General features: G+C 47.5%; 1 protein-coding gene across 4 annotated transcripts in view; it reads left to right on the top strand.

The window, feature by feature from the left end:
- Vgll4 (vestigial like family member 4) overlaps positions 1-27,106 on the top strand; it is a 119,296-nt gene that overhangs the window by 27,810 nt on the left and 64,380 nt on the right. The window contains exon 1 of one of the 4 annotated variants that reach the window (XM_052721066.1): positions 24,540-25,122. The exons of the other annotated variants lie outside the window; for them this stretch is intronic. Coding sequence (XP_052577026.1) covers positions 25,041-25,122 — 82 coding nt within the window. The 5' untranslated portion in view covers positions 24,540-25,040. Of the gene's footprint in view, positions 1-24,539; positions 25,123-27,106 lie in introns of those variants that run through there. 4 annotated transcript variants of the gene reach the window in all.

Below are 27,106 nucleotides of genomic sequence, written 5' to 3'. Positions count from 1 at the left end.
AGGGAGATCCCCAAGGGACATCTGGTGTGGAACCCCCAGTCTCAGGATCTGGGACTTTCCTTCTGGACTGGTCAGGTTTCTCAGAGGTTCCCAGAATCCAGAAGTCCAGCCACTGGCTTTCTGAGAGCCACGTGGGGAATGTGTCATCAGTGTGCCATTTTCACTTGGTGTTTAAAGTAGCGGAGAACGGGGATGGATGCTGAAGACCCAGCCTTGTTCACGAGTCTGCTCTGCCCGCCTTCAAACATGGCTTCATCGAGTTGCTGGGACACGCACACTGTTCCACTGACCAGTTAAACTGCAGTTCAGCAGTGGTGGTGGTCTGCTTGCACAGTTGTATGGCCCATGCTTCTTTTTTGTAATATTTGTTATTTATTATAATATTATAATTTCTGATGTTACAGTGTGCCTGTTAGTTTTTGTCAGTTTTACAGAAACCTAGACTTAGCTGGGAAAAGAAAATTTTAATTGAGACGATACCTCCAGAAGACTGGCCTTATGCAAGTCTGTGTGACATTTTTCTTGATTATTGATGTGACAGAGCCCAGCCTACTGTGGGTGGTGCCAGCAGCCCTGGGCAGGTGATCCTGAGGTGCATAAGAAAGCAGGCTGAGTGGATCCTCCATGGTCTCTGCTGCCAGGTTACTGCCCCGACTCCCCTCCACCATAGACCGTGATCAGGACACGGAAGCTGAAATAAACTTTCCTCCCTAAGTTGCTTTTGACTTCGGTCTTTTTCACAGCAACGGAAGCCGAATTAGGACACGCAGTGTGCAAGATCTAAGCCCCTCACTGGAGGGGAAGCTTTGTAACGGGTGGGAATTTATATTGTTAGTAACTCCTATAGGCATGGAGTGTGTGTGCATGTGCCTCTGTGTGTGTGTGTGTGTGTGTGTGTGTGTGTGTGTGTGTGTGTGTGTGCGCGTACACATGCGCACCCATGAGCACATGTTGTCCACACAGTTGCCCATAGGTCAGAGGTCAGACAATTCTTGGGATTTTGTTCTCTCCTTCCCTGTAGGGTCCTGGGATTGAGCTGTTTGGAGGGATTCGTTCAAGAGCCTCTATGGACTGATCCTCTGTTGATTTTCTTTGCCCTGCTTGAATTAACCGTACTTAGTAAAAATAAATAAATAAATAAATAAATAATAATAATAATTAGTAGCAGATTGACTGACAGACCTATCCTGGTAGAACAGACGTGTGGATTTGCTGTTTTAAAACAAGTAAATGGGCTCTGTCTACCTGGAGAACCAGCAACAGCCACACAGTGCAGAGCCGGAAAGGAACCGAAGTAAGAGGAAGGCTCATAGGCAGAGGGATCATTGGGTTGTTGGGACCAAGAGGTCTGGCTAGAGTTTTAGGCAGATGTCCTTCTCTGGGGAAAAAAAAAAATTCCAGGCATTTTGAAAATCTGCTTTTGGGAAACACGTGACTGGGATCCTGGGCTTTGAGCCAGGGTCTAGCTTGGTGGAATTTACCCAGTAGAATTTAAAACAAAACAAACAAACAAAAAGCAAAACCAAAAGTAAAGTTCAGCTTATGAACCCTCAGTGAGACCCCTCAGGTTGCGTGCTGCCCCCCAGGGGCCGTTCTTGACACCTCTGTGCCGTGAGCCTGGGGCTCTGGGTGGTGGCTTGTTTGGCATAGAGTCCCAAGAGTGCCTATTTCGACAAGATCCGCAAGTGAGTAGTGTGTGCTGGAAACGTTGGAAGCTCAGGGCTTTACCATGGTAAGAATGTTCTTTTTGATTTTCTCAATTGGCTATTATTGCAAGGTGGTATTTTGGTATTTTCTTAAAGAGGTCTGGCACGTTGACCTAAGGGCCTCTGTCTCAATGCTTCATTTGCGTTTGAGGCCAGACCATAATCTTCCTCAGGTCAGGATGGATCCTGCTTACTGTTGTGGGGTGTTAGCCAGAAGACTGCTCGGTCATGGGTTTAAGCCATGGAAAGTCTTTATTAGCTGGCCGGTGAGTATACTGGGTGCTCAGGATCTCAGTGTATCCCTGAATCTTTCTCAGGGTGAGCTTTTAAGCACAAAACCATGTTCCGAGTTGACATACTTCAGTTAACAAGAACAGTTAGCCAAAGCGGAACATAGAAGCTTAAAAAGCAAAGTTAGTACATTTAGAGACTTTCCCAGAACTGTGGACTTTGATGGATTATGCCTTTGTTTTCACGTGTGGCCTGAATGATACTTCTGTCATGGAGTTAGTTGTGCTAAGGTCTGGGGCCCTGTTCCACTTATTGTCTTTCATTGAAATTTACACTTTTCCACACTCACGTGCCAGCAGGTGATTTCCACCAAGGATATGGGGAAAGGGTATAAGGAATTGACAGAGAAGTTTTATTTATATCACTTTAGTCTTAAAAAATAAGTGACTTTTACAACTGTTTAATAGAGGTATTAATGATATTACTTGTATATAACACAGATTGAAGGCATGTCTAGGGTATGGATGTTCACACATTTCATGGTGGGTCCTTGGTAGATCGCTTCTGAAGGGGCCTCTGCAACTCAGGTGAGTTAGACCCTCCTTTGGAGCTGGAGGCACTGGGAGATACTGTGTTACACTGGAGGGGGCAGAGACATGTCTGATTTTAAATGTACAGAAACTGCCATGCAGCTGCGTACCATGGCTTGTGCCCGTTATCTTGGCTACTTGGAAAATGAGGCAGGAGGATCACTTGAAATCAAGACTGGGTAATATAACAAGTCTCTGTCTCTTAAATATGGGAGGAGTAGGTTGGAAAGACTGGAGAGAGAAAGCCAGTGGGGTCTGTGGCTGGCAGGTCTGTCTATGGTAGTACCTTGGCTGGCAGGTGCAGGGCCCTGGGTCTGCAGGAACAAACAGCATGGAAATTTACCTGCTGCAGTATGATTCTGTTTGACTTTGCACGGTCACATCAGAATTGATACAGGTGGAAGAATAGTCTAGAATCAGCACCCAAGTATAAAAACACGTCACATTGATACCGTTCCTGTGCATACCCACGGTAGCTCTCTCAGCCTTAAGCTCTGTTTTGAAATAGCATTTGAATTTCCAGATATCGCCTTCTTATGAATAACACATATCCAAGTAATTAGACATTTCCTAGGATCATAATGCCTGCCGAGGATATTTTCTGTCACTTAAAAGAAGAATGTTGCTGGGTGGTGGCGCACGCCTTTAATCCCAGCACTCGGGAGGCAGAGCCAGGCGGATCTCTGTGAGTTCGAGGCCAGCCTGGTCTACAGAGTGAGTTCCAGGAAAGGCGCCAAAGCTACACAAAGAAACGCTGTCTCGAAAAACCAAAAAAAAAAAAAAAAAAAAAAAAGAAAGAAAGAGAAGGAAAAAAGAAGAATGTCAGACTTGGGAGGAAGATTAGATGTTTTCCCAAAGGCAACATCTGTGAGCTGCAAGTTAGAAACCCTCTGGTCACAAACTGCTTATGCCAAGCACTGGGTGCCAGAGTGAGGGATGTGTGGTCCTGCCCTTGAGGTGTTCCACCCAGGAAGGAGGAGACGTTAGGCATGAGTCCCGGTGTGGCTGAGCAGGAGTCCAGGGTGAGGGGTGTTTTTGCTTGCTTGGTACTGAGCTGGCCACAGAAGTTTAGACAGTGGCTTCGTGGAAGATGAGTTGAAAAGATTTTCTTTTTTTCAGGGAGGGAGACGCCATGAATTGACAAGTGTACAGGGGTGGATGTTGTGCACCTTAACATGATGGCTCAGTTTGTGTGAACCACGTGCCCAGTGGCAGTCCCGAAAGGTTATTAATGAAGCAGAAAGATTCTTGTCACCTAGTGATGTAGGAGTCACGGATGGATTAATTCTTCACTCCTGGGCTTGTGGTGACGCTGGTTTAAAAGAGACTGACTGTGCTGACAGTGGGTGTGATCACACATGGACCGGCGGACAGCACAGGGTATTTGATGATGGTGACGAAGGACTGTTGTTGGATTATATGTTTATTGTACTTTTTGTGGTTAGAGTTTGCTCTTCCTACCTACTGGGGGGCAGGGGGACGGCGCAAGGGGGAGGGTTAGGGGCTGGCACAACGGCTCAGCAGGTGAATGTTGCCTGCTGCCAAGCCTGAGGACTTGAGTATCATCCCTGGGATTCACATGAAGAAAAAACTGACGCCTGCAAGTTGATCTCTGATCTTCACACATGCATACTGAATTCAAGCCCAGGAATTTAAGACCAGTATAGAACACACACACACACACACACACACACACACACACACACACACACACACACACACACACCCCTCTCAATTAAATTTTATTTTTTATTTTTTTAGGAGCTCACCATGTAGCCCTGGATGGCCTGGAATTCACTATGTAGGTCAGGCTGGTCTTGAACTCACAGGGATTCTCCTATCTGCATTCTTTGAGACCTGAAAAGTACACTGGTGTAGTTGGTTTGATTTCTTCGTTTCCTTTCCTTTTCTTACTGCTTTCTCTCTTTATCTTGAAGAAATGTGTTGTTTCCTAGTTTAAAGATAGGAAATTGAGGCCAGACATGACGGGTACACACCTTTAAGCCTAGCACTTGGGAAGGGAAAGGCAGGTGGATCTCTCTTGAGTTTGAGGCCATCCTGGTTTACATAGTTCCAGGACAGCCAAGGCTACGTAGTGAGACCCTGTCTCAAAAAAACAAAACAAAACCCAACAGAAAACCACCAAAACAAACAAACAAATAAAGACCAAAAGATAGGAAGTCTATACGACGAGATCAGGTCAGAATAGTTGTTTGCAGGGAACCTTTGTTCTGGAATCAAATGCTAGGCTAGTACTGGTGGTGAGCTTTAGGGTTAATTTTCCTTGTCTGTCTTCCATGCCGGGTCTCCTCCTGTTGTCTCACATTCGCCCATGGTATTTCCTGTTCTGTTCCATTTGTTTCTGTGGCACTGGGGCTGAAACCCAGGGCATCATGTGTGCCAGACATGATGCTCTGCCACTGAGCCACATCCCAGTTCTGTACGAGTATTCATTGTGTGCTACATCTGTGTGCTGGCCATACACAGAAGTTATATAAAGGCAATCAAAGTGATCCTGCCTGATTGTACAGCCTTATGGGGAAGATAAAACAAACAGATAAGAGGTATGTGGGATTTTGTCGCAGCACACGCTGTCACTTTCTACCTTTCAGCAGATTGAAATGACGCACTCTGAAGATAAACATGTGATAAAATGTTATGCAAGTCAGAGAACTAGTATCAGAAAACTCGCCTGTCCTTTGTTGCTACAGAAAGGGGTACTGGCTATGGCTTCTGTCCCCAGCCATGTACCTCTGGCTGTAGCAAGAGATGTTGGTGAAGGTGAATGGCTCAGAGTAGGTCTGAGTGGGTTGGAGATGCAGGACGATAAGTACATGTATCCAGGATACTGTTTTAATATACAGTGGTGGTCCAGAGCGTCTGTCTAGGGATGCGCCTGTGTGCACCTTGTGTAGGGATCATTGCTTAGAACCATCAGAGCCGCTCAATGAAAGAAGTAAAGGTGGGTTGGAGATGTGGGCCTGCTGGAACAGGCCTATCACCCCAACACTAGGGAGGCTAAGGCCAGAGGATTTCAAGTTCAAGGCCAGCCTGGGTTATAGGGTGGTTTCAAAGCCAGCTACGGCAGACATCCTACCACTGGGTACATTCCCAACCCTTTTTGTAGTTTCTGAAGTGACCTATAGTGTAGCAGTTTGCAGGCTTCAGCTCTTCTATCCTCTTTTCAGTGTGAGTAGCAGTGATGGTCAAGTACGCCTTTAAAAGTTTGGTTGACTGGTCAAGCCACACAACTGTCACCCTCATTCAGAGGGCCTAGTGCTGTCACATGCAGGCTCCCCGGCTGTCAGTCCAGAGTCCCAGAGCTGGCAGTGGGACCAGGACTTACCCGGGGCACATGAACTGGCTTATTAAGAGCCCATTCCCTATGGTGTGATGCCTTACCCAGCCTTGATGCAGCGGGGAGGGCTAGGTCCTGCCCCAGTTTGGTATGCCAGCCTGTGTAGAATACCCAAGGCTTTACCCCCTGTGAGGAGTGGATGGGGGTCGGGGTGGGGGGAGTGGGAGGGTGGAGGAGGAACAGTGCTTGGTATGTAAAATGAAAGAGAATTTTCAAATTAATTAATTAATTAATTAAAAAGAAAGAAAAGAAAGTTTTGTTAACTGATGGTGCTGGAGAGATGGCTCAGTGGTTTCGAGCACATACTGTTCTTGCAGAGGACCTGGGTTCAGTTCCCAGCACCCATGTGGATGTTCACAACTGCGTGCAACTCCAGTTTCAGAGGATCTGACACCCTCTTCTGGCCTCTTCTGAGCACTGTATACATGTGGTACATATACATACATTCAGGCAGACACTCATACATGTAAAATATAAATTAGTTGAAATTTTTTCATTGTTGTTAACAGAGTTCCAGTCACACACAACTTCCAACTGGTAAATCTGCTGGGTCTGCCCTTGCACATAGCCCAGACCTGGCCACCTTTTACTGTCCCCATGGCTGGTACCCTTGTTCTCATACAACCAGCTCTTGCCTGGATGATGGCAGCAGCTTCCCCCGATGTCCCCATGGCTTCTGAACCTGTGCCCTTTCACTCAGGTCTCAACACAGATCCTTTAGAAATGTCAATCAGATTGTGTGGCTCCTGCTCAGCACACTTCCTGTAGCTGTCCATCCCACACAGAGGTAAAGCCTGAAGGTCTTAGGTGACCTCTGAGCCAAGCTGGCTTTTCTGCTGTTCAGATGAGTATCTTCCCCAAGACCTCAGGGCCTTTGCAGTTACCTCACAGCCCCAGAAAGTTCTGCCTTTACAAATCCCTGTGGATTTATGTGCAGATGTTTTCATGTGTTCCCTTCAAACACACCCTTTTAGAGTGGTCTTCCTGGTTTTACACTCTGTCCCCACCACTGACTTAATCATGTTTTTCCACTTTATTGTTTATTTATCCTCTGCTTCCTACATACACTAGGATGTACAGCCCCGGGAGTAGAGATTCCTGCTTCGTGTACGGTTGAGTCTATGTTGTCCAGAACAGGTCCTGGAATATAGTAAGTGGTCAGGAACTTGTGTGCAGAAGGGAGAGACACTGTGTTGTCTTCCATCCTTCCTGCAAGGTCTCGGATTTGGGACAATAGGCCAATTGTCCTTTGGGTAAGACATTTATCAGAGGAATCGTTGACACCATATGCAGACAGACAGAAAGTAACATGATAGAGGCCCTGAGGAGACTTCACACCCATCAGACAGGGGTGATGATCCCTTCTTGGAGGTCCCAGAGGAAGAGGGGAGGTTTCACTTAGTCAGGGTGGCTCTGATTCCTGAGTGTCAGGGAGAAGGGAGGAAATTCCTGGGAAGGAATGTATGTGCCACTCTGAGGGTGAGGGTACACATGTAGTTCATGTGTATCCACCATTTCTTGGGGATGTAAGAACGGTACCAGTCATTCTCCTGGAATCCAGGCATCATACAATCAGCTGTAGAGAGGGGTGCTGCAGATGGGCGTGACCCGAGCAGCATCTGGGATTCTGATACTTACTTCTCTGATAGTTAATGATGATTGACACCTGTGGACAAGGATGGAAGCTGGTTGTCTGCTTGGTGTCTTCCTCCAGCTGCTTGGCCGGTGTTTTGTCTGCTCAGCACTTTCTCACCTCTGGGTGTGGGCTGGCAGCATGGTGCCTGATGGTCAGCAGAGCCACAGGGTGGGGGTGGAGCAGGGGTGATCTGTGGTGGGGTCTGAACACGGGGCTTTAGAGCAGATGAGGATGTGGGGATTTCTTTAACTTTCAGCAAGCAATGCTTAGAATTTGTTTTTGTAAGAAACGTCATTTTTTTTTTTTAAAAAAAGGTAGTTAAGATCTTTTGTGTATGTAATGGGTGAGCGCACACGCCACAGCACTGGCAGAGGTCAGAGGACAGCTTTCAGGAGTCCTTTCCCTGCCTCCCCCTTACTGAGTTAGGGTCTCTGGCTTCTGCTCCCTAGCTGTGGATCCAGGCCCATGAGCTTCCGGCCGATTCTCCTGTCTCCGACTCCCATCTTTCCACGGGAGTGCTGGGATTGCGGATGCGTGCTCCTGTGCGTCACTTTCCGCAGGAGTCTCTGGAATTAAACCCTGTCATCTGGCTTGCACTCCAGGCACTTGTTTTTACCCATAGAGCTATCTCAATGGCTCCATAGCCAAAGTTTAAATGTGTGCTGTGGTTTGTCCTGTTCAGATGGTGAGCATTTCCTAGTGTACAGAATGCAGTGGTCTCATGTGATGGTGCAGGCCTGTAATCCCAGCACTTGGGAGGAGGTAGAGGGAGGAAGATCAGGAGTTCAGGGCCAGCCTGGGCTATGCAGACTATCAGGACAAAATTTAAGACTGAAAGCCCACAAACCAACCGAAAGAACACTGTTGTGAATTTTCACATAATATTTCTGTGGTGGTTCGGTTTCTCTTGTTTTTGATTCCTCTTGGAGCCAGGGTCTCATGTAACCCAAGTTGGCCTCAGAATTACCATGAAGCCAAGGATGGCCTTGAACTCTTGATCCCCCTGCCTCCACTTCCCCTGTGCTGGGCTCACAATCAGGTGCCACCACACCTGGCTTTATTAGGAAGCTTTTGAAAAAAAATTTTAAGTTTATTTTTATTCGTGTGTGTGTGTGTGTGTGTGTGTGTGTGTGTGTGTGTGTGTGTGTGTGTATGTGTATGTGTGTGTGTGTGTGTGTGTGTGTGAATGAATACCATGTGCTTGCGTGTGTGTACACACCCATATACGCCAGAAGAGGGTGCTGGATCTTCTGGAGCTGGAGTTAGTGGCTTTGGCCTCCCAAGATGGATAAGTGTTTTCATCTGTTGGTATTTATTCAGCCTCCTGTGAGGGAGCTTTTAAAGACAGTTTGCTTAGATATGTGATGGAAATAATGATTACTTATCTTCAAGTAAACCACCAAGACCCCACAGCCAGGTAAATACTGCCTTTGTCGAGTCTGTGTGTTTAACTTGATGTCATTACTAAGGTAAAGAAATACAGGTGTAGGGCTGGTGGGATGATTCAGGGAGTAAGATCACTGTGCAATCCTGACAACCAGGTTAGATTTCCCCAAAACTCACTTAAAGGTGGAAGGAGAGAACTGACTCCACAGTTTTCCTTTGACCGCCCCATATGTGCACCATAGCAACCATGGCCACACATATCATGTGCACATACATGCATGATAATAAGTAAAATATTAAAAAAGCAGCACAAGCGCTTTTAGCTGTTTGCCTCCAAGCAGACCCTGCAGGAGCTGGCAGCAGGGACAAGCCACTCCTTGAAGGGACATCTGGGCGGCTCATCTCCACGGTCACTGTAGCAGCATGGAGGTGAATGGAAACACCCTCACTGCAAACGAGGAAATGGAGGCTAAACAGCCAACAGCCCCTTTCTAACCCAAGTTTCTGAGAAGAACCAGCGCTGAGAGCGTCTGTGTTATCTACCCAGGGTTTTCCTGACCTTCCCCTTACCAGTTCTTCTTTAAATGTTTGTTGTACGTGTATGGGTGTTTTACATGAACACATGTCTGTGCACCATGGGCAGGCGGTGCCACCAGAGGTCAGAAAAGGGCATAAGATCCCCTTGAACTGGGGTTACAGACAGTTGTGAGATAGCATGTGGATGCTGGGAACCAAACCCAGGTCTTCTGCAAGAGCAACAAGTGCTCTTAACTGCTGAATCATCTCTCCAGCTCTACACTCCCTTTTTCAAAATAAAAATGAATAAATAAATAACACTAGCAGTTACACAGAAGGACCCTGCTGAGATGGAGACATGCAGAAACTTGCATGGTAAACTCAGAATTTAAAACTGGGATGCCACCATTTGCAGGACGGACAACACATTCAGTGGCACTGAGGGACGTGTTCTGAGAGTAATGGGAACGAATAGGAGGCGAGGTGCCTGGCATTTGGGGGGTCTGCTGCCATCAGCACTCTGTGTCAGTGCTGAGGCAAACAGCACATCTGGGAGCCCCACCTTGCTCCCTGTGAGATCAAAGCCGGCAGAGTTACAGTAGGTTGTTGTAGATGCCACCATGGCATCGAAGGAGAATGGCCAGACAGATATTAACTTGGTTTTCCAGAGAATAGGAGGTAACATGTCCAAGCCCACATCCTCGAGGCATCCGTGCTTCCCTTCTCCAGCATGGGGCCTTCGGGGGTATCTTTGTATTTTCAGGAACTTCGTGTGGTTTTTATTGAGACGAGGTTTCTGTATGTAGTCCAGGCTGTCCGTGTGTCTGCCACCAGCCCTGGGTTCTCAGTAATGCTTGTCTAAATAGTCAGTCAGCACCCACCCAATTGTTCATAGATGACCCTGCTTTGCAGTTTTGTTAAGGTCTTGGACAGCTGTCACTTTTTGAAAATCTACACTCAAGTCCCTGCGCAAAGTGGGCTTTCTCCCTTCCCTGCCTTCTAGTGTGTGTATGTTTGTAGCCCTTGTGTTTTGTACTCAGATACAAGCCCTTCTAGAACATAGGCTTTGAAGTCTTTCTGTCCAGACCCCATTAGCTGCTAGGCCAGTGAGGTGGGAGTTTTTTCTCTTTACGGCGCTGAGCGCAAATCTCTCTGCGGAGCTAGAGTTCTAGCCTGCATGGAGGCGTTGCCGCTCTGTCCATGGGTCCTAATTCTGTGATGTCTTGCTTGCTATGCACAGGGCCACCGAAATCAGCACAGAGTACTTGAAAACACAGACAAAAAAGTTGTCTGTACCTTGGGGTTAGCACATTTCAGATTGTCATGTGCACCTTGATCCTGTACAGGGTGAATTTGTGACCAAGGCATGCAGGCAGGGTCAAGTGTGCCCGCTGTGATCCTGCTGTGAGGACTCAGCTACCGTCTCTCTAATAGAATAAAGGCTAGGTGTTTGTCTGAAAACTTTTTGGCTCTTTAAGATATCTCCATGTACATCACAGGCTGTTGCACATTTCGTAAGTGTACACTGGCCACCTTGTTCAAGCTCACTTTCTTGTTCAACATTAACTAAATGTGCATTTACGAGGGGCAATCTGAGGGCATGAGCTCTCTCTTTGATGAAGAGTCCTGGGCCACATGCCAGGCCAATAAAGTGAATGAATTCCTGTGTTCTCATTCTCTGGCCTTCCTGCTGCATTAAACTGGTAGCTAGCTTTTGTTTTTATTTTTGTTTTACTTAGTCATGATACTGAACGCAGGAATGCTGCTGCCGTGATCTGCCGAGGGTAGTGGAAGGGAGCTCCTGGCTCAGTGATTGGAGGGAAGTGGTTGCTGTTTCTGTCAGCTTTCCCTGCTAGGAGATGGGAGGCGGCAGGGGAATGGGAGGTAGCCCCTTCCTTGGTGTTTCCAAAGCCAAGCTAGAAACTATTACCCAGGACTTTGATGGCAGCCGTTCTAAATTCGGTGGCTTGGTTACTGCTCTGGGGAGGGGATGCCCCTGAGCCTGCCCACACAGGCTGCGTTTTCTCTCCTCCCTCACAATGGGCTTTACTGAGAAAATGGAAGAGTGAATGGGAGGAAGCATTTATTTGGGTGCAATGTGAATTGGAAGCACTCTACTTGGAGTCATCGCTTTCTTGGTCAGTAGGCACTATGGGGCTGTGTATACAGGTACCTTGCAGCTGGAAGCCTTGTATAACCACTTTAGACAGAGTGGATGGTGGAGGAACCATTCACAAGTAGTAGGATCTTCCCTGAAACTTGGGTGAGTGAAGTCTGCTATGGTCCCTAGTCCGCCAGGCTGGCCTCATCCAGACCTGTGTGCAACCAGCCACTCATCTCAGGTAACCATGACTCACTCAGTGGGGTCGGCAGAGGAACACAGACCTTGGGGTTAACTGTAAATTATTGTTGCAGAGCTCACTTAACCAGGAGAATGAGAAGCAGATTCTGTGTTCGTTATGATCGATAGATAGTCCCTTGCCCAGTATCTCTCTGTTTCTTTCTGTCTGTCTTGCCTCGTGGAAGGCAGAACACTAACTAATGTGCCCCTGTAGTAAGAAAACAATGTAGCCCAGCAGAAGGTGGCAGGCACCAGTGTTCTGTGAACTAGTGTTCATGTGGGAGTGGGTGGGGGTGAGGGGCTCAGGGAAAAGAGGAGCCCCCAGAACGCTGGGGTTTTAGAGAGGTGCAGGTAGGGTGGTGGTGGAAAGGAACCTGGTGTTCCATACCTCAGTCTGCAGAGGAGGAGAGGCTGGGCCAGGTGATTAACCTTTTGTGGGAAGTCAGGGGAAGTGTACCCCCCCTTTAATGCTTAAGTGATAGATGTGTGGTCCATGTGAGTTTTGAATATTTTGTAGCTTTTCAGAGCAATAATCTTTTTTTTTAATTTATTATGTATACATTGTTCTGCTTGCATGTCAGAAGAGGTCATCAAATCTTGTTATAGTTGGTTGTAAGCCATCATGTGCTTGCTGGGAATTGAACTCAGGGCCTCTGGAAGAGCAATCAGTGCTCTTAACCTCTGAGCCATCTCTCCAGCCCCAGAGCAATAATCTTAAAATTTTCTGAGCAATCCACCTGAGTGTTAAGGGGGCAGGGCCAGTTGAGTCTTAGAAATCCACCCGAGTGTTAAGAGAGCCGTTAAACGGGCAGTGGCAGTGACCTTTGTTCCCGCTCTTTTTTTTATGGCTAGTCCTGTTTGACGTTCTTTGGGGTTGGGGGCAGGGCAGGCCTGTCACCCTAACAGCCTTGGCATCTCTTCCGGAACACGATGAAACCATCATGCAGGAAGAATGACAGTGGGAACCCTGGGTTTGAATTTCCTGGTTTGGCCCTAGACACCCCTTCATGATGCAGGGGTGGGGCTTCTGCCATGCTCATTCGCACACCAGGAAGTCAAGAGCTGTGCAGTTACTTGATAGAGACCAAGCAGCCGAGTCTGTCAGAGCTGGGCCGTGAGCCCAATCTTTTCTGACTGTCTAGGGCTCTTTTGCCAGGAAGCCACAGTGCATTCAGAAAGAAAAGCAGGCCAGGTGTCCTTATGCCCCCCGTGACGCCTGCAATGTCCATTTCATGCTCTTCCTGAGCTCACTGCAGGAGCACATTCTGTGTGTCCTTCTGGGCTCGGTCTTCTATGTCTACACCCTCTTTGCTCTTTCTAGACGAAGTCTGCTCCCTCACCACGGCTTCCCTCTGCGGCTCCCTGTGACTGGGGCTGTGTTCCTTTTCAAAACCTGGTTAGAACCTCAGACTTATGGAGTGTGGTTCAGTGGTTAGAACCTCAGACTTATGGAGTGTGGTTCAGTGGTCAGAACCTTGGGCTTATGGAGTGTGGTTCAGTGGTTAGAACCCCGGGCTTATGGAGTGTGGTTCAGTGGTGGAATGCTTGCCTAGCTTGCTCTAGGCCCTGGCCTCCATCTCCAGCACTGGTGGTGGTTTGAGGCCACAGGGAACCTAGTGCATTTCCAAAGCTGTCTCATGTGTCACAGAGCTGGGAAATGATTCTAGACTTGCAGCTGGCTACGAGGTCCTTGTGGTAAGAACTTGCTCCCCTGTGCTGGGGAGATCGAGTTAACTTTTCAGACCCCACATGTGAGATCTGATTGGAAGTCCTCTCCTTCTTGAGAATTTGACACTGTGTTCTCACTGCAGGACTTGGAAACGTAGAAACACGGGAGCTGACAGAGAGTTGATGCTCTGGCTGCTCTGCCCTGTGTTACTGAGGACCTTATTGTCCTCGGGCATCCCTGCTCTGCTGGATGCCATCCATATGCTTGAAACTTCAGGAGCCCGTTGCCACCCCAGGTGGTATTATTGAATGGTTCTGGAACTTCGTATGGTGTATGTACCTTATCTCTCTGTTGTATTCCTTGTGAGGTCTGTTCTCCCCCTTCTTTACACATTATGAAGGGACCAAAGGGAAAAAGAAGCCATGGGATCGTGATGTCTGCTTTGGCCATCTCTGCTCTCTGACTGTTCAAAGCATCAGAAGCTGTGGGATGTAGAAGGCAGGGGCCCCTTTCCAGTGTCTGGGACTCAATAAGAAACAAGCAGTGCCTTGCCTGCTTTCTTAGGTGCCCAGCTAAATGTACAGGTCCTTGTTCCAATTGGTTCTCTCAGTAAACATTTATTGACACCGTGCTGGGGAAGGCATGGACTGTGAATGGGAGGCCTGTGCTTGAGGGCACTGCGGTAAAGAGACAATGACCTCCACTCAATACAGCCGGAGAAGATTGGAAGTTCTCTACCAGCTGCCTTGCACAGACAGCCTCTGGGAGGGACCTCCCTCTGAGGATGGGTCGACAGGAAAGCCTGCTGAGCCTAGTTCCCAGCTGCCTGATGGAGAGAACTAGGAAGCCTACGGAAGAAGACAGGCGGATGGTGTGTGTGTGCCTGAGTGCCCTTCCCTGTAAAGTAAAGGAATACTGAAAGCTTAAGTGTGAATGGGGAGGATGTGGTGTTGAGTCTTAGGTTGGCTCACAGTGTCCCCTAGCTGTAGTGAGGAGTACTGCACCAGTAAGGCTGGGCCTGCAGCCAGGGGCTCCCACTAGGAGAAGCATTTTTTTTTTTTAACTGTCTGTGGTGTACACTTGTAAGTCTGAACTTCAGGTTTCTGCTTCCCTCACCAGAGAAGCCCTGGTGCCCTGGTGAAGGAAGTAGCGACTGGACTATGGCGGCTTTGAAAACTCCTGACTGGCTCCAGTGCATGGGAAAACCGCCTCTCCTTCGTGTTTTTAGAAATAGGCTTTCAGTGTAGCCCAGGCTAGCCTAAAGCATATGCTCCATTTCAGGCTCTTATGTGCTGGCTTGACAGTTGTGGATGACAACACCCTGCTCAAAAACCCTGTGACTTCTATTACGTTTATTTATTTTGTGAACACGTGTGTGGTGCAGAGATTGGAGCCCAGCTTGCCAGAGTAGGTTCTGTCCTTCCACCATGCGGGGCTCCAGGGATCAAACTTAGGTTGTCAGGGTTGTCACTGAGGTCCCTCCCCGGCCCCAAACTGCCCATCTTGTGGGCGGAATTCTGGTGGTCATGTTAATCTCCACATAAACACAGCATCAGTACAGACATCAGAGGGATGTCTCTAGGGTGACTGTGGCAGATCCATCTTGGAAAACCTGGGCTGTTTGCTTAAACACCACTGGCCATTATTTGGCTTAGTGGTACTTTCAACAGAAGTACTTAGTTTCACTTTACAGTACTGAATACAGTTGACAGGATTAAAAAATAGCAATGGGAGCTAAGAGAGGTGGCTTGATGGTTAAGAGTGCTTCCTGCTTTTGCAAAGGACCTTGGTTTGGTTCCCAGCACCCACGCGGCAGCTCACACTGTCTGTAATTCCTGTTCCAAGGGATCTGATGTCCTCTTCTGGCCTCTGTGGGTACCACATGCGTGTGTTACATAGGCAGACACTCTGGCACAAACATAGACATAAATTAAAAATAAAAAAAATCTAAAAAAAGGAAAAAAAAAAGATCTGACCTCGCTCTGACTATACCATTGAGAGGATTGAAATAGGAAGTGGGCTGGGTGTGATTCCAGGTGCTTCCCTCATGTGGGTGAAACTCTGCTTGCAAAGACCCTCATACTATGCCATACGCCCTCCCCATGTAAAGAAAAATGCCCTTTGCCCTCTCTTCCTCAGCTCAGGAGAAGTGACAGCTCTGGGGTGAGGGCAGCAGACCCTTGAGTTGCATCAGACAGTTGTTGCTAGAGTTTTCCTGCCTGGCCCACAGTCAGGACAAATCTCTCTCACCCGCCAGTCCCACAGCCGTTCAAACCCGATCAAGTAAACACAGAGACTTATATTGCTTACAAACTGTATGGCCGTGGCAGGCTTCTTGCTAACTGTTCTTACAGCTTAAATTAATCCATTTCTATTAATCTATACCTTGCCACGTGGCTTGTGGCTTACCGGTACTTTACATCTTCCTTGTCCTGATGGCGGCTGGCAGTGTCTCCCTCACCCAGCTTCCTGTTCTCTCAATTCTCCTCTCTGTTAGTCCCGCCTATACTTCCTGCCTGGCCACTGCCAATCAGTGATTTATTCATTGACCAATCAGCAACACATTTGACATACAGACCATCCCACAGCAGACAGTTGTTCTTGTCTAAGGAAGAAATGTCAGGAAATGATCTGTTTAGACTTTAGCATAGCACAATTACCATTTTTGTCTAGATAATTGTGTGTGTGTGTGTGTGTGTGTGTGTGTGAGAGAGAGAGAGAGAGAGAGAGAGAGAGAGAGAGAGAGAGAGAGAGGGAGGGAGGGAGGGAGAGAGAGAGAGAGAGAGAGAGAGAGAGAGAGAGAGAGAGAGGGAGAGAGAGAGAGAGAGGAAAGACAGAGACAGAGACACACAGAGAGAATGTGAGTGAAGCCACCCAGTGCATTATGGGTGGTCAGCAGCACCCCAGACTTCATCCTGTATGTGCTGGTAGCACCCCCAGTTAATAACAAGACAGGAGCAAGAGGGGCTCTCTTACATTAACAGGATTAACAGGTAATGTTTTTTGATTTGTAAATGGGACCCTGACTGAGGAAGGCTGCCTCTGAGGTGCTGTGTAAGCCAAGGAGCTCAGAGGCCACAGGACTGGTTAAAGGATCGTGGGTCATCAGCACTGGCGGTGAGCACTTTCAAGGCTGACCCTCTGGGACACTAGCTCCACCTGGTCTCTGGGAACTGTCTCATCTTTGCTGCAGAAGTTAGTTCTGGTCAATCTTGCAGGATATACCTGTGGATTTTTAGGATTTGTTACAGTGTGACTATCAGAGTAATGCTTCTCCAGTGAGTGATCTGTGGATAGGATTTCATGAAACCTAGATTGCTTGTTGTCTTGGTCAGGGTTACTATTACTGTGATGAAACACTATGACCAAAGCAACGTGGGGAGAAAGGGTTTATTTGGCTTATGCTTCCACATCACTGTTCTTCATCAAAGGAAATCAAGACAGGAACTCAGACAGGGTGGGAATCGGAAGGCAGGAGCCGATGCAGAGGCCATGGAGGGGTGCTGCTTACTGGCTTGCTGTCCATGGCGTGCTCAGCCTGCTTTCTTATAGAACCCAGGACCACCAACCCAGGGATGACTCCGCCCACAATGGGCTGGGCCCTCCCACATCAGTCAGTAATTTGGAAACCATTCTACAGGCTTGCCTACAACCCAATCTTACAGAGGCATTTTCTCAGTTGGGGTTCCGTCCTCTCAAATGACTTCAGCTGTGTCAGGAGGACGAAATGAGCCAGCACGCTTGTAGAAACAAAAATCACAGTCGTCACTTTGGGTTGCTCTCGTTGTTGGGCATGGAAAGCAGTAGCTGTAACACTTGGGCACAGTGCTTTGCTCGACACACACATTTTCTGGGATGATAAATTGTCCTTTGCCCATAGCGCCAGATGGCGGTGGTGGTGGTGGTGGTGGCGGCGGCGGCGGCGGCGGCGGCGGCGGCGGCGGTGAACTGGAACTCACAGCGGTCTTCCAGGATCAGAGAGCCCACTCCACTTGGCTTTTTATTTCAAATGCCAGGAGGCTGAAGAGATGGCTCACTGGTGAAGGGCTCTGGCTTCATTGGCTGAAGCCTGGCTTTTGATTTCCAGCACCTACATGGTGGCTCACAACCTTTGTAACTCCAGTCCTGGTGGGCTAGCGCCCCCTTTTGGCCTCCATGGGTATTGCCTGGGTATGCACAGGGTGCACAGGCATGCACGCAGACAAAACACCCATACATGTAAAATAAAAATAAAGTTAAAAAAGGAAAAGAGGCGCCACGATTCTGAGTATGTACTCTTTAAGTTTACTTATGCCTTGAGTTCATCTTAAAGCCAGTTTCCTGTTAGTCCTGTGATACCAATAGAATTGGTTCTTCTTTGTATTTTTGTTTTAATTTTCAAATTAGTTTTAATTTTGTTTTTAGTTTAATAAAGGTGAAGCTGTTTGGTAAGAGGCATTTTCTATGACCTATCTAGATAAAAACAAGGGGCTTTTGTGTTTGAGACACAATGTCCACTGGGGACTTCGATTTTCCGAGTTGCCACTGTGATTTAAAATTGGCCCCTAGGGGGAGGCGTTGTACTGAAAATCTACATCTTATTTGAAGAGCTGTTTTATGTTATTTTTCTAAATTACACGAAAGTGTGTTAAACCCCCTCAACACACTTAATGATCATCCTATGTTACTTAAAAGAAGTTGAGTATATTTGAAGTTACAAATGGTCCCGTTTTGCAGGGAACAAAATTTAAGACATAGGTTAATAATATACTTTGAAAAGGGTTTGACAAAATACATTTTTTTTTTTTTTTTGGTTTTTCGAGACAGGGCTTCTCTGTGTAGCTTTGCGCCTTTCCTGGGACTCACTTGGTAGACCAGGCTGGCCTCGAACTCACAGAGATCCGCCTGTCTCTGCCTCCCGAGTGCTGGGATTAAAGGCATGCGCCACCACCGCCCGGCTTGACAAAATACATTTTAAAGTGTGTCAATTTGAGCAATTCCACATTGCAGAAGTAATATGACAAATTAGAGGTCTTTCTTGGAAGGAAGTGTGATAGAGGGAACCTAGTAGATAATTCAGATTTACCTTGTTGGTACTTGGACCACTTGAAATTCGATTTCACTCTTTCCATGTGGTTCAGGTAAAAGTGTCCCTGTCAAATCAGCGTTCAAACACTGGAGGCTGCGTAAAAGTGGAAGGAGAAGCTGCAGAGTATCACTTGACACACAGAGAGAGAGAGAGAGAGAGAGAGACAGACAGACAGACAGACAGACAGACAGAAATTTGATTATTTCCTCATTTGGATAACAGTGTGCACCTGTTTAAAGACTCCACCTCATATAATAGGTCTGTATCCACTTGTCTAAAGACCTACTAAGTGCAGATTGGACTATATTGGGTGAGACCAAAAAAAAAAAAAAAAAAAAAACCCTTCTCAATCTTGAGTTAGAGCTGAGTGCAGGAGTGATCTCAAGTACAGTGGCCTGGACAGCTTAGTCCTCCTTTGGTAATGGTTCTTAGAGGAGAGTTTCCACCAGGTCTTGGACTTTGCGTCCTTAGTGGTGCTTACACAAGCCAGTTTCAAGTGTTTTATCAATACAAGGGTTTTTTTTTTTTTTTTGGTTTTTTCGAGACAGGGTTTCTCTGTGTAGCTTTGCGCCTTTTCCTGGAACTCACTCGGTAGCCCAGGCTGGCCTCGAACTCAGAGAGATCCGCCTGGCTCTGCCTCCCGAGTGCTGGGATTAAAGGCGTGCGCCACCACCGCCCGGCACAATACAAGGTTTTAACTTAAAACTCTTTGTAGCACGGTGGCTGTGGCTGACATGCTTGAGGCCCTGGTTCCACTCTGGGCACTGCAAACACCAACTAACCAATCTCTCCCCACACCCTATGGTTTCGTTCTCCCAAGGGTAATGTCATGATTAAGAAAGGCTAGGAGTGAAAGTGCCCTGGCCAGTGCAGTGTCTTGGATGGTTGATCGTCTTCTGCTGAGGAGTGCCTCTCTACACAGTGAGTGTGATTATTCTGGAGATGGCTGTAAGCTTGAGTTCTCACTCATCCAGTTATTGAGGTGATGCCAGACATCAGCTCATTTTCTTCATTTGCTAAAGTCTTTTTTGGATTTTTTTTATCCACATATCAGGTGAGGCCGATTTTAATTGCTGTAAATGGTGAGGGGAACCACCTTTAGAAAAAAACATTGTCTAATATCTAACTACTGTAGAATTCCAGAGCGAAGAGTTGACTGTGCAAGCGTGGGGACCGGATAGCTCAGCAGGGTTGTGTGTGTTCCCAGAGTCTTCAGGGAGATACTGTCAGACTTGAGACAAATGTTCCCTTCTCTGAATGGCTCCAGTGGAAACATTTGATTCTAATAAGTATCTGGAAAGTGCTCCCAGACTCCTGGCTTTTCTTAAGCTTACCATGGGTTTTGCTGGTGTAGTCTAACTCAGTCATCAGCCTTCTGGCAGGGAGAGTGACTTAGTGATGCCTGGACTTGCTTCTGTGATGATCACTCCATGTCTGTTCCACCAGGAGGCTGAGCCATAACCAACATTTACAGATCACCTGTTGTGTGCTGTGGGGAGATTTATATTCACAGCTGGGCTTGGTTTTCATCTTTTCCACAAGTCATGTGCTTTGGGCATCTGATACCAACTGATGCCAGTATGTGACCCACTCAGTGAATAGCAGGAGTACATGAGTGTGCACACACCCCCACACACACACTCACCGTATAGACATGCATTTCTGTGGTCCTGAATGTTTAGAATTCCCTGTCAACTTTGCTTTTTAGGGTAGATGATTCAATCATGGTTCTTTGAAGATAATTAAATACTTAGAATTTGACTGTCTTTAGTTATTAAGCTTAAATCCAAAGATTAACAACCATGTGCCACCGCCCCCTGCAGTTAGGGGTGGCGGCGGCACATGGTGTGGTCTTGGCCTTAGCGGTGCTGAGACAGGAGGATCATGCGTTCAAGCCAACCTTGACTTTAAAGTGACTATAAAGTGAGACCCTGGCTTAAAACAAAAACAAGATGTATAGGGGCTGAAGAGATGGCACAGTGGTTAATAGCACATCGTGCTCTTACCGGGGATCCAAGTTCAGTTCCCAGCACCCACATTGGGCAGCTCACAACCATCTGTAACTCCAGCTCCAAAGGACCCAACACCCTGTTCTGGACTCTGTAGGTATCTGCACTCACACGCATAGCCCCATACTCTACACACATGCACATAATTAAAAATAAAAATAAATCTTAAAAAGTAACATGTGGTCTCTTGATTATGTCTTCCTAGGAAATATTGTCTTGCCTTTTAACTTCAAAGAGGAGAACTTTCTCCTTCATTTTCATTACATAAGAGAAATACTCCTTGTGGGTTGATGAGAAATATGGAGAAATGTGAAAGCACCTGCCGTTAAAGCTGAGTGTGTCTGAACTGGGCATAGTGGAGTATGCCTTTAATTCCTGCACTTGATGGGCAGAGGCAGGTGGATCTATGTGTTTGAGGTCAGCCTGGTCTACATAGTGAGTTCCAGGACAGCCAGAGCTTTAAAGTGAGACCTTGCCTATGTGTGTGGAGGGGGTGGGGATGGGGGATGGGGGATGGGGGATGGTGGATGGTGGATGGTGGTGGGAGCTCAGCATGTCTGTTGGCTGTGCTTCCCAGTCTCTCTCTCATAGTTTGTGTATGTCAGTATGTGGTCATAAACGTACCTGCAGGATTTGGGGTATGGTGAGTGTTTCCGTTTAGTGGTTTGGTTTTTTTCAGGTGTCCTGGGGCACACAGTGTAGCTGGGGGTGCTGCGTGCTCTTACAGGCAGTGTGGCTGCTGCACCATCCACAGCTCCAGCTTTGATTCACTGTCAAGGGTCTCCTGTGTCCACACTCTTGTCAGTAGCAGCAGGAGCTAGGGATGAAGCTTGGTGGTTGAGCACTTGTGGAGCAGGTGGGAAGAGCTGGGTTGGCTCTTCTGCATGGCAGAAAAGAGTAGGGGAGGTAAGTTAGCTAGGCGTGAGGAGTGCCCACTGCTGGGGATGCTGAGGCAGGAGGATGGCTTTAGCCCCAAGTTTGAGGCCAGCCTGGGCAGTATGGCAAGACACTGTGTCAAAAGCAAGAAACAAGAATAACGAATAAATGTCACTGTGACAGGCAGCTGTCTTTGCCAACTGAATCTCATTTCCTTACTGTGGTGTTCCAGATGTAGAGTCAGTGCGGGGACTCTGAGCTTGCTGTGCCTTGTGGATGCTGTTTACACAGCCTTTAGCAGTGAGTAAGAAGATTGGAAAGCAGTTCTTTTGGCAGGTGGGAGCATTGAATTCCTTATAAGAGCATAAATTTGAGTATTCAATCCGATTACTCAGGGGTGTGTGTGTGTGTGTGTGTGTGTGTGTGTGTGTGTGTGTGTGTGTGTGTGTGTGTGTGTGTGACCTGGATGAAGTGTTTTGGTTTTTTTGTTTGTTTTATCAAAACCCGTTTTCTGTCTTAGGCAGTGCTTCTATATTCTGGATCAGGTAGCAGACACATACCTGTGGCAATTGTTTTTTAAGCGTGAAAGTCATTTTCAAAGCACATTTTCAGTTTGGTCCGTAGACGAGGGCCCGTGTGGCTTCTTTTCCATATAGCTTTTCTCACTGCGGTCGTCTGTATCTTCTCTGTGTAGAATTCCGTTTGACGGTGCTGCCTCCTTGGTTCCCCTAGTCACTTCCGGGAAGGGTCATGGCTGCACGGTCTAATACAGGATCGATGCCGCCTCCACCTGGTGCTGGAGCGCGGCCTGGGGTCTCCCGGTGCTTGACACTGTTTTCATCGGTTCCCCTAGCCCCAGGGACAAGGTTCATTTTGTTTTCATCTTTGGTGTGGCTCAAATTCAGAACCTCCCTGCCAGGCTTTTTTGTTTGTTTGTTTTGGGTTTTGTTGATGCTGTTTTGTTTTTTTTTTTGAGACAAGGTTTCTCTGTGTAGCTCTGGCTGTCCTGGAACTCACTCTGTAGACCAGGCTGACTTTGAACTCAAGAGATCCGCCTGCCTCTGCCTCCCGAGTGCTGTGATTAAAGGTGTGTGTGTGCTACCTCCTAACTGCACTCAACGGTCCCTCCTGCTGATGCTTTGCTGTGATCAGTCTGTGAGCAGGTTTGAAAAAGGGAGTGTTCGGTCGGCACTGAGTGTTTTCAGTGGAGGAATTGAGCAGATCTGAACTACAGTCAGAACCCGCGGGGTGGGATGCAGACGCTGCCATGCAGCATGCCCGTGGAAGAGGGAGAGGCTGCCCTTCAGCTAGGTGCTTTACAATTGATTTTCTTTATTATTTCTTGCATGGGTGTGCACGAGTGTGTGTGCTGCCTATGTGTGGAGGTCAGAAGACAACTTTTGGGAGTCAGCTCTCTGTCCACGATGGGTTCCAGGAAGTGAACTCAGGTGGTCAGGCCTGCATAGCACATGCTAACTTCCTGAGCCATTGTACTGGCCCCCAGGGTTTTATTTTGTTTTCAAATTTTATTATTTTATATTTTGTGCTTGTGTGTCATAGTGCAGATGTATGTGCAGGTGCACATGTATGTATGTGTGGAATCCCTGTTCTAGGTTGCTTTCTGTTGCTGTGGTAAAACACTGACCAAACTAACTTCCTGGTGGTGAGGGAAGGAAGGGTATGTACTTCAGGGTACCGCCCAGTCCATCATCAAGGAACCCAGGGTAGGGGCTGCAGCAGGGGCCATGGAGGAGAGAACTTGTGGCTTGTTGCCCATCGCTTGCTCAGCTTGCCGCCTCCTCTTTTGAGACAGGGTCTCACTATTTGCTCTAGCTGTCCTGGAACTCACTTTTTAAACTAGGCTAGCCTCAAACTCACAGCAATCCACCTGCCTCTGTGCCACTACCATGCCTGGTTTCATATACAACCCAGGACCACCTGCTCAGTGTGTGTATGTGTGTGTACATATACATTTCAGTGTTTAAGGGTGTATGCATGCCATAGTGCATGTATAGGTCAGAGGGCTACTTCTGGGGAGTTGGTTCTTTCCTTTGACCATGTAGGCCCCCGGGATTGAGTCTGGCGTTCCCTTGCCTGAGAACCACTGTATTTAATGCTGTTGAGTCATGGAAGGGACATTGCTAAGCATTTTGCTCATTTCCCTATATCTGTATTGTTTCTGTCATGGGCTTAAATTGTTTCATCTTAGCACTGGGGAGGCAGAGGCAGGCAGATTTTTGTGAGTTTGAGGCCAGCCTGGTCTACAGAGTGAGTTCCAGGATAGCCAAGGATACACAGAGAAACTCCGTGCCCCCCCCCCAAATTATTATTTATTTTGTGTGTATGGATGGATGTTTTTCCATCAGGTATGTCTGAGCACCATGTGCATGCAGTGCCCATTGAGGCCAGAAGAAGGCATCAGATCCCCTGAGATCCCCTGGAACTAGGATTACAGGCGCTTGTGTGCAGTGGGGGCAGGTTACATCTACACTTGTGAGTGAGTGCTGGGTACTAAATTCGGATCCTCTGCAAAAGCAGCCAGTGCTCTTAGCTACCGAGCCACCTCTCCGGATAGTGTCCCCCACCCACCCCATTCGTGTGTGTGTGTGTGTGTGTGTGTGTGTGTGTGTGTGTGTGTGTGTGTGTTGGGGGGGTTGGGTCTATAGGCTACTCACTTACTCAGTCTTGGAGCCTCAGTTTCCTCTTCTGTGGAAAGATTTGTCTCTGGTGCCCTGTCTGTCTGTGCAGCTACAGGGCTTAGGAAGGAAGTTACATGTTCATTGACTTTGGAAGTGTAAACACTCACTGTGTCCCTGGACATAATAAAACCGTCTTACAGAGAAACAAAGAAAGCTTGTACGGAGCAGAGCACACCCCAGTGGAAGCCCTGGGTTCCCAGCCCCTGGAATGAAGTCACCCGAAACTTAAATTCCATGTAGTTTGCTTCCACAGCTGATTTTTTTTTTAACTTTGTGCTTAGCCTACCCCCAACCCCAAAACAAAACAAAACACTCCAAAACTTGCTGAGTTTTCTTCCACGGCCTCTGGCAGCCTTTGGCTCTTGTGAGGAAAGACTCCTTGCCGCCCCTACGCCTCTCTGTCCCTCCTCTTTCTGCTTCCTGCTAACTCTGCATGCGCCCAGAGCCTGAGCCTGTGCCGAGGCTCCAGTGAGCATGCTCAGCCCCCAGTTCCCCAAGCCGAGGAAGCTGGTTTACATACGAGTCATACCAAGCATAGCCAGCATGTCAGAGCAGTCAGCTTGCAGCCGGCTGTGAGGGAGAGTGCCTTTGTCCTAAGAAATGTGCTTTGTGTTTTTCTTTTTTACTGCTTTCTTTTTAAACCCTTCAGACAGGCTTTGGAAGACTGCTGAAATGATTTTTTAAAGCTGAGTAGAGGACACAATACAGACCCTGCCTTCCAATAAGCCCTTGACGGGTTTTGTTTGAGTCTGATTTTGTGTGTGTGTGCCTGATCTTTTTTTTTTTTTTTTTTTTTTTTAAACTTTTACATCTTTGTTTTGATCTTGTGAGGCTGGGCCTCTGTCTTCCTGAAGTTTTAGGAGAGCCTGGAGCTACTTAGCTAAGACTGAATTTTGAAACTTTCTCTTGGGAGTGAAAGCAAAGAACTGCTTTTCTTTGCTAGCCGGACAGATAAATGCTGTTTATGAAGATGGACCTGTTGAACTACCAGTACTTGGACAAGATGAACAACAACATCGGCGTTCTGTGCTACGAAGGTAGATGTTCTAGAATGGACTTCTTTTTCACGTTTGTAACGGCCACTCCTCCTTTCGGGGGGGTTTCTGATCGGCTTCTGAACCTTTTCTTGTCTTTCTTGGGATAGTGGAGTGCCTAGAGAGAGTGCACCATTTCAGGACAGTTTGCGGTGCCTGGCAGGAGGGTGGCAGCGGGGAGGGCTGGAGGGGACACATTGTTACAAGTTTGCTTCCAACTTACTGACAAGATTGTTACACTTTCAGTTCTTTCCTTTTGTGATTTTGTTGCCATTTTACTAGGGGAGGAACTCAGAGGAACCCGGAGAAGTTAAGCATGTGGGTGTTAGAGCGGAGGGAGGGGCTCCGAGACATATTTTTCAACATATCACCGTGTACCGTGTGCTGTGTGTGTGTGTACTCGTGCTCTGGAGTTTGTGTGGTGAAAAGGACAACAACCAAAAGCCACGATGAGTTCTTGTTTTCTGGGGCCATCGTCTCAGACACTGAGGATTTTTTCTGTGGAGTTTGTGGGGCTGGCAAGGCCTGGTGTCAGGGAGCCCAGGCCGGCTCTTTGTCTGCCGCCCCATTTCCTGTGTCAGTGAGACAGGCTCCCTCCAAACCCTGGCCCCGAGCGATTACACAACCCAGCTGCCAGGAGGCTAAGGAAAGTGGCAGATGCCCCCAACCCTAGGTTCTCCTTGCTCATCACCTCCCCTTCCCCCGGACACTCCCTGGAGCGGCGAAGAAGAGAAAACCCCAAGTCCATCTTTTAGAATTTTACCTACGTGCCATTTGAGTCCAGGGTAATGGCCTGATTGAGCTTCGGGACTGGCAGGGCAGAGAGAGAGCTGGGGCTGCCAGGGAGTCTGTCCTGGTAAAAGCATGTAGAAATCAGGGCACATCTTCTGGGGAGCAACCAGCTCTGTTTTCTCCCGTAGTAAACTGAGTGGGTTGTTTTCCTTTTCTTGGACAGAAGTTAAAGTGGGGAGCAGACTCAGTTGTGTTTTTGCGTAGAAGTTTCAGATCTGTTTCTTAAAGCAGTTGAAAACATACCCTTCCTCTTTCAAGCTTGTTTTAAAATTAACTCTGTGGATAAGACTCTCATATTTAAAGGGTTTTTTTGTTGTTGTTGTTGTTGTTGCTGTTCTTTTTAAATAAGATACCTTATTTAAGCTTAACAAGTTTCCTTTACATGTAAGGAACGTCTTGGCTTCTAAACGCCCTCATCTCAAAGGCCCGATTCTCAGAAGCTGTTTCTGGTGGGATTCATGTATTGTCTTTTTTAAAAAAAAAACTGTACCCCAAACAAAAGGTGAAAAGTTTTAATATGATTTCTTTGTCAACAAGTAATCTGATATTTAAAAAACAAGCCGGTGAGGAGCGCTGAAGCTGCCCAGGACACCGGACCAGGTTTGTCCCTTGTGTCTGGGGAGGAAGTTGAGCAGCTCCCCCAGGTGGGCGTGCGGTTCTGTGGGAAGCACATACGCCAGCGCTTAGTTAGTTGTCTCCTTCCTCCTTCACCGTTTGGAAGAACAGACTTTGAGACCGAGTGGCTGTGTGGGTGGGATCATAGGCTATCTATCGTCTGTTTAGTTTCAACATCTGCTCCCGTTTTTCCTTATTATGAAAGGTAATATTATTCTAACACCAAAATAAATACACAGGAAATGAAGAAAAGCACAGCAAAACCAGAGTGGCGTTGGGAGCTGGTTGTTTACGTCCTCTGGTTTCCTCACTGTAAACACCACACACATCTGGTCTCAACTGCCAGGGCCGTGTGGAAGGATGGGTATAAGTCGTACACGGGATTCTCTCCTGTAAGACGTCAACACAGGGCTAGGCCTGGTGCCTTCAATCCCAGCACTGAGGAGGCAGAGGCAGGTGGATCTCTGTGAGTCCGAGGCCAGTATGCTCTACAGAGCTCCAGGACAGCCAGGATGACATGGTGAGACCCTGCCTCAAACAAAGAAAGACGCAAACAAACGAAAGAGAAAAGTTGGTCCAG

The sequence above is a fragment of the Peromyscus californicus genome, unplaced genomic scaffold, assembly GCF_007827085.1.
Source record: "Peromyscus californicus insignis strain IS unplaced genomic scaffold, ASM782708v3 Scaffold_6__1_contigs__length_162567912, whole genome shotgun sequence".
NCBI classification, from domain to species: domain Eukaryota; kingdom Metazoa; phylum Chordata; class Mammalia; order Rodentia; family Cricetidae; genus Peromyscus; species Peromyscus californicus.
The sequence above is the reverse complement of the archived record's forward strand: the minus strand, read 5'-3'. Positions and strand labels throughout refer to the sequence as shown.